The 8,295-nt window shown below is 36.4% G+C and overlaps 1 protein-coding gene across 1 annotated transcript in view; it reads left to right on the top strand.

Annotated features, from left to right (window-relative positions):
- The window catches only part of LOC117180497, an 85,836-nt gene extending 78,545 nt beyond the window's left edge, over window positions 1-7,291 (top strand). The window contains exon 4 of the mRNA XM_033372995.1: window positions 7,157-7,291. Within this exon, the coding sequence (XP_033228886.1) occupies window positions 7,157-7,291 (135 nt within the window). The remainder of the gene's footprint in view (window positions 1-7,156) is intronic.
- The last annotated feature ends 1,004 nt before the right edge of the window (window positions 7,292-8,295 follow it).

Consider the following 8,295-nt stretch of genomic DNA (forward strand, 5'->3'; position numbering starts at 1 on the left):
ACGGTGATCATACAGACGTGACAAACATAAGCGTTTTCATCCGAAGCAGCATGCTATCGGGTTTGTTCCCTACCTCCTCTAGCCTCAAAACCGCCTCACAATCGTGAGCCGTGGCCATAGGTGTGCTCTACCGCGGTTTTGCTAGGATGTCTTTACGAAAAATAAGAAACAAAAAATAGTGCCACCAATTTGTCATAGCAAACATCCTTGGTTTGCGTAATTTGACGATCAAATGTAATCGAAATTGTAATTTAAATTAGATGATGAATAATAATTCATGAATAATAATTAATAAATAATTCAACTCTTCTATAGCGCCGATTTTGGGACCTATGTAAACCTGACAGCACCATGTCATAAAATCATGATGTGTTCTATTTCATAAATAAGGTCTCATTTAGGACTCATTTAATCCCCCATTGCCGAATTTTCAGGTCTTCATTTTTTTGTGGATAATCATGGTGCTGCCAACTTTACTTGAAGCCAGCGCCGCCACTCGAGGAATCGGTGAAAAAATTATTATATCAAATTCCCCCTTTCATACACTTTTCCGGCTCATTTACGGCTCGTTTACGGCATTAAAAAAGGGCCACGAAGGACAAAGGAACAATATATTAATTTTCGATTTCTCTTCCTGACATTAATCAGGGCCTATTTGTGGCTCACTTTCTAACTAACTATGTATTTTACTACTTAGCCCTTTTTATGTCATATGCAATTGTGCTGCCAGTTTTACTCAGAGTCAGCAGCAACATTTGAGGAATCAGTCAAAAAGTGAATAAATCAAATGCCCCCTTTCATAGACCTTTCCGGCTCATTTACGGCTCCAGGAATCCCTTTAAACTAATGTCCTACTTTTACCATATAAAAAAGGGCCACGAAGGGCAAAGGAACACTATATTAATTTTTTTTTCTCTTCCTAACATTAATATGAATCTATTTAGGGACCAATTTTTATCCAACTAAGGGCAAAAGCCAGGATATCAATTTTCAGTCTTGTTTTCTGACATCAATAATAAGATTTATATTTAGGTCTCTCTGTCTGCTCCAATATAAATTTTGCACTTAGCCCATTATAAAAAACATAAAGAGTTAACGTCGAATAATATCAGTAGCACCATCCGAGAACACTGCTCAAAAACAGTTATTCTTAAATAAATTCTGCTCTGGCAGGAATTTCTGGCTCGAGATAACCCCTTGAACCACTGCACTGTCCTACCTTCAAAATTAAAAAAGGCCGCTCAGGGCATTGGGGAAAAATATTCAGTTTCGATTTTTCTTCCTAGCACTTTCTATCTAACTATGGATTTTCCTACTTAGCCCTCTTTATCAAATATGTCACATTGCTGCCAGGTTTACTTCAAGCCAGCAGCACCGCTCGAGGAATCGGTCAAAGAATGATTATATCAAATTCCTAATTTGATATAATCACTGCTCCCCTTTTGCAATTCACAAATTATTGATATTATTTATTCACATAACCACTATATCGGAGTGCTGCATTGAGAATTAACACGAGTGTGACAGAATAGGCTTTATAGCTAAAGCACCGGGGGGGGGGGGGGGGGGGGGGGGGGGGCTAACGCCCCGCTCACATTAGAAATAACTAACTATAGATACAAATTTTATGAATAATGAACAGTGAAAGCACGGTGTATCTCGACTCTGGAGGAATACTGATGTCAGGTCATTTCGAGCGTGGATAGCACTCGGATGGATGACCATCTGCGACGTACGACCATGTTGTGTATTCACTGCGTTTTAACTAATGTCAGTTGCGGCTCAAATAAAAATTGGTATCATTTAGAAATTGAGCTTTAATAGATACCTGCAGGGAGCCAAAAGAATTCGTTTGGAGCGCTCTGGCAAAGAACATGAAGTCGCATTCACAAACCAAACGCTTGTAAAGTAAGGCTGGTAAGTTAGGAATCAAATTACAGTTATCAACCGATGACTTGAGACGAAAAGTTTCTTGCATATGACTATGCCGCTATGTTGACAATTTTGTTACATAACCTGAAAATGATATTTATCACGTTATTATTTCTATTTTAATTGTGGTAATAAGAATTATAATTTAATTATTTTCATTAAGTTATGTCCATCAGAGTTCGATTACATACGTGCTTCAAGGTAAAAATTATGTTATCAATTAAATAAATGTCGAAGTGGACAAAGTGAAAAATAGGTTCTTTAGAAATAGGCTCAATCACAATTGAGATCCTTTAGAACCCCAAGTGTGGTAAAATTTAGAGCTAATTTATCGTTCTGGGTTCCTTTTTAGCAAGTGGGGTTCATTTTTTTACAGCTCCTTCGGAACTAAAAATTGGTTCCAATGGAAACGTCAGGTTTTCTGTGATCCCCTGGCCAAACGTTTAAGCAAAAGCGTGTTCTTCCAACAAAGTCAGCTGCAGCCGCGGGTTAATATGGGCAGTGATTAAATTCGTCCAGTAATCCTCTAAGCCCACTTTAGTAAGAGAAAATTTTCACAGGCCCGTACCCAGTGAAACGAGTAAGCTGACGGTACATTAATTCACACTATAGGTTTTAAATAATACTTTGACAACAAGGGTGGCCCGTATATAGACCTTTATTTCGCCGGGGTTTTAAAATAAAAAACATATATAAAAGGATCTTAAACGCACTGCTATGGGATTTAAATGGAGTACCCTAACAAAACAATAACAATTATAATGATAAAACAAGGTCCGGGTTTCTATTTCTGATCCGGTGCATTTGGAAATTTTTCAATGCACTTTTACTGAGGTTCTGGTGGTACAAATCTCACCTTAAGCTGTAGAACCCCCTACCATATACTTGGCTGCAATTCAGTCCATGTACGTTGAAATAAAAACCCATGCTTTGCCCAATATGTCAAATTAGGAATGCTGATCTCATTAGATCACTTGATTGCATTACAAAAATGCCTCTGTGACAGCCCCGTGAAAACTATTCAATCATCCAACTCTAACAATAATGTCTCTGACATATTGGGCTCTAAACATCAAAAGCCTGAGAGAAAAATGAGTGTCCTCATTTTTTTCATAAATATTAAATAATAAATTAATAACAAAAATTTCTTTAACATATTGGGATGTATCAATCTTAAGCCAAAGAGGAAAATTAGCTTCCTCATTTTTTTATAATAATAATAAAAATAATAATAATCCTAAAAAATACGAATTTTATATAGAAAAATTAAAATTGAAGATAGTAAATACATAACAAATAAACAATATCATATTTCGCAAGCTTTATTGCTTGAATTGGATAATAAAATTCTGCTGATGTAGGGCACTTCTTGGGAATGTGTTTTACTGTTGTATGTTTAGCGTTTCCTTTTCCGTGATAACGACAATACCAATGGTTTGCATATTACGCACCTACCTGCAAAATATCTTTCGCACTACTATGTTTACATCTCGTGTGTGTGCCCCATGTATACAAACTCGTATTTTAAAGCCTTTATGAACATTCCATGTGGAGTGGAGTTTTCTCATGCACCGTCACGTTCGTCTTACTCTTACTCTTGCATCTTGCATGCACTCGATACAACCATAAATGCAAGGGTATGCTAGGCTAACTCTTTAAGAAGCTAGTTTAGTCTTGTGCCCCAATTAAAAGTGCTTAATTATTGTCAAGAGACTCTCACACCGGCTGCTGCGGTTTTACCGATCGTGTGATAAATACCAATTGATAGTCCAACCTGTCAACCGGGTTCAATCAATCACTTCATTCACGTGCTGCCTATAATTACACTAATTTAATCAATATTTTTTCTTTCTTATTTATTTTTTTTAGTTCACACAAATACGACAAGTAATATGAAAAAGAAACTGAATGATTGTCTTAACTCAGCAGTTGGCTGAATGCAGAGTTTACAAAACCTATTTCCTGCTGATGTGTCAAAATAACAGCCAGAATCATTTATTTTATACTTTTATACTTTTTACTGATACAATTCCACCGACACACAGTTAGTTAATAACATTTGTCTTAAATAATATTACAGAACTTTTAATAGAGCAGTGGTTTAACAAGTGTCCCTTATTATTAGTATAATGCAGAATTATGTGTTAACTATGCAATGCGAAGTAATAAATTGTAAAATTGTATAACAAGAGCATCAAATTAGTTGTTTCTCTTATCATGCTTTACCGACACAGCTGCACAATCGCGTGTGCGCATTTTTCCACTTTATACAGAAGTTCTGACATCGGTGCCCTAATTAAGAGGCATTTAATTGCAAACGCATACGAACGTGAACGCTGATCTTACCCATTGAAAGGAATTGACGATTATTTTTAGGAGTGCCGGTAATAGACGAAAGTCGGTCAATTCCCTTTCAGGGTCGTCTCGATACATCGAACTCAAGCACCTGCAGTCCAATGAAATGTTTTCAAACGAATTCTTATCGTGAGACTTGATTCATCAAAGCATCGAATAAGAATTTTGAATTTTTCTGATGTGATGCATTTGGTATTCTGATCGAGTAAATATTTTAATTGAAATTACATCTTGAAATGATAAAAGAAAATATACTTTGATTGTCTTACAGAGGGTTACATTTTTTTAAGTCTGGAAATCGTTTAAACAAAATAATTGCCATTTTCCCTAAAAGTTTTGTAACTATGAAACTTTGAATGAGTTCGGTTTTAAATTGTTTTAAATTAGCAATGTTCCAATTTGAAATCGTACATCCAAAGTCACACCAAATTTATAAAGCTTCAAAACTTTCAGTTTGAAATGTTCAGTTTTTTAACATTAGGACATTTTTAATCCATCAGTTTGTAACACCTAATTGGCTAATCATAATGATAAGTCTAAATTTTATTTCAATAACTCTAGAAGAAAATTACCAGAAATATTTGTAATAGTGCATGTGAAGACGAATAGTTTTTATTTTAATCGTAAAAAATGTTAATGAAAATTAAATAATTCGATTTTCCGGTCAAAATACGCCGGACTACTCTTTAATTTTTTTCTGTAATCCGGTTACTTTAAACGTGAATATCTCAGAAAAGAAAAATCGTACAGAGCTCGTCAATCTGTCTTTATCTTTGCGTCGATTGCATGCTTACCTGTTATTATGCAAAAATCTAGTGACAAACTATCATCTCTTATTTGTCGAAAAGCACCGAAATAATGCGCATGGAGTAGATAAGTCAACTTTGAGGATCTCCTGTACTGTTAGATTTGACTAGAAAACATCGATGTTTTGTTTACCTATCCTTCAAACCCTTAAGACCTTATATCTTTTTCAAAAAATTAATTATTTTCATAGACGTGACTATAAAGAAGTTTTCAAGAAAAAAATTATCTTCACTACTACTGCATCCACAATAACGAACAAAATGTAAAAAATATTAATTTTATGTTAATACAACCATATAAAAACGTTTCATTAATAATGACGCAGTAGAGATGTTTACTTCATGGAAGTGTATAGCAGCGCATTCAAAGAAACGAGCGGGCTTCTGAATCCTTAATTATCCTAAGCTCATTGTTTTTATACATAATAAAAACTAAAACATAATTTGATCAATGATTCATTTTCTGTTAGAAGTTTTCAGATTTAAAAACATATATGCCAGCTGATAAAATGGTTTTCTGGCCTGGAAAGTATAATTTAGAAGACTTGTATTTAAAAATTATAATTTATAATATTTTCATTCTTCATTTTGATTTTCAAATTTTTAAAAATGTTAACTAGTTTTTTTGCATGGGCAATTCTAAATTAAAGTCATTTAAATAGAACCATTTTTACTTTACTACAACAAGGTTTCTGATCGGATCCCGGCCGGGTTATCTCTGGCTGGGTTTCATGGACTGGAACCGGGCTACATTTTTCTCGTATCACGTACTCTATTTTTAGAGAATGTTTAGTCTGAACACGTTCAAATTTACCGCGATTTAAAGCGCCTGCTGCTTCTGGCGTCTGGATAGACACTCAATAATTTTGAGTTTCGCATCTGGAACGAGGATGCACATTGCACTCACGTCGCGTCGTCTCTTCGAAGTTCGAAAATAAAATCGAGACCCGCAATTATAATTAACCTTATTTCAGTAATCATTTTGAAAACCCCACTTAGTGCGTGGATAATTATTATTTTAAATTAAAAAATGATGTTGTATATCTCATCTCTAGCCCTTTCCACATATTCCTGCTTGGGATGCAGACGTGTAAAGTCTTGGTGAAGTTGAAAATTGAAAATTATCAGTGTACAGATGGAAGTTTGAAGGGTTGAGTCACCCAAGACTAACTATTTGCTCTTTTCAGGCGGGTGGCCCATCGCGTGAAACGCTTCGACGATTTTCGAAACATGTAGAAGCTCTTCACAGAGCATGTATCCTATCGTCGCTGTGGACGTAGTCTTGATTGCTGCCGTCATCTTCCTGTATGCTAGCCTTCATAACCGTTGCCGCCTGTCCTGCATCGTTTTAAGTTTTACTCGTGGCCACTAGATAAGGGTCACGTATAGGATCCTTGTTCATCCAGAATCTCATGAAAATCTTCCTGCATTGTGTCTCCAGATACTTAGCCCAGATTCGTTTGCTAACTAGGATTACTCCTAGGTATTTTACTGAATATGAGATTATCAGCCTTTTATCAAGGAATTCAAGTACGTCAACTTTCGACACTATGCTGTTTCTCGTAAAAATGACAAAACTCGCACTTTTCGGATTTACCAAGAGCCCTGAACTGTCGCACCAGACCTATCAATGTTTCCATATGCCCCCCCCTCCCCTGATGAAGATTACAAAGTCATCCGCATTTCCTTCGGTGTCACAGCCTTCCCTATATAGCTTATGAAGGAGGCCGTCCACTACAATGCACCACAAAAAGAGTTACAGAAAATTGTCCTGCGGGCATCCAGACGCACTATTCCCCTGACAAGGCTTTTACCCCATCTGGTTTCGATTCGCCTCCAGCGTATCATTCGTTCTGTCCAGCTTACCAACTGTTCTGGCACACCACGCCTTGAAGACTGCAGACAGATGACTTCTACAGGGTTGTTGCATTGACTTGATGGCTATGCGTGCCCTTTATGCTCACTTACATAGCCCCTTATCTATGGAACCAAGTCCTCCTAAGCCACTTACCGTTTTTCTGCATAGCCTTTGGATTAGAGCAATGCGTGTCTGAACTCTTCAGAGACTTATGGACCTCTTACGGTGCCTTGTGAGATCACCTGGATGCTTGGGGGAGACCTACAGCTTGAATCCAACCTTTCCAGTTCAGTCTAGTGCCCAGTCTACTGGCGTATATTCTCCAAGAATCGGTACGTAGCGTAGGATTCAGAAAGCTAGGCTATCCCAGAATTACCGTCGGATTCTCGGGGGTATCGGGAATCAGTACGGTCACTTTGCTGTACTTTGGAGACATCCAATACTATGGATCTTATGCTTAGTCCCGCCTTGAGCCTAAACTATGGTGGCCTCTCTAGAAAACAGTTCCGCGACCAGATATCTGCAGCCTGCACTACGATGGCCCTTAACCTGATGAAGTTGTCACATCTGGGACACGCTCTTCGCAAGAGAATACGTCAATCTCTTAAGATACTTTCTTCCTCAGCCTGTCCAGTTCATTTGAAGTTAGAAAGACTTCAGAATAACCCGATTAAACAACTCTCACCAGGGTGGTGCGTTATAAGGTTCTAAAAGTTTTTGTAGTCGTCATTGAATGTCGCTGAGGTACATTATATTGTTAAAATTATGAAAAGGTGAAAAATGTTATCTGAGAACACCTTTTTACGTAAGTTTATATGCAACAAATTATGTGCACGAAATTCGTCACATGCATATTACTTCTGAGTTACCCTGTCTGGAATAATCTAGGTTGTTAGATGCAACGACAGTGGGTGATGTATGATGAAACACAATCTGTGAAAAAACACGTGTTTAAACAATTTTCATATTATAATTTGTTGTTATACTCATAAGAAAGAACTTTGAGATAAACTTGACGCACAATTTATCTTTCAGCTAATTAAAAAATTTAAGAGCTTTCAGTATTCATTAAGACAACAGATTTGTTATTTTTGTAGAGTTGTATGGTAATTTAAAATAATTGTATCAAAGGGATGTTTTTATATTTAAAATGAAGGATTGATAATATAGCTTTAACTTACAGTCTAACGAAACATTACAATGGTTTAAATATTCTCTCGCATCTCCCCTAAAGCAATCGTTTTGTAAACAAGTTTTGTACAAAAATGTACAAAATTATAATATACTAGGCAGTCTGATAAGTATATGAAAATTCTAAGAGATGGCATTAGTATTCACTAATGT

The sequence above is a fragment of the Belonocnema kinseyi genome, chromosome 9, assembly GCF_010883055.1.
Source record: "Belonocnema kinseyi isolate 2016_QV_RU_SX_M_011 chromosome 9, B_treatae_v1, whole genome shotgun sequence".
Lineage (NCBI taxonomy): Eukaryota > Metazoa > Arthropoda > Insecta > Hymenoptera > Cynipidae > Belonocnema > Belonocnema kinseyi.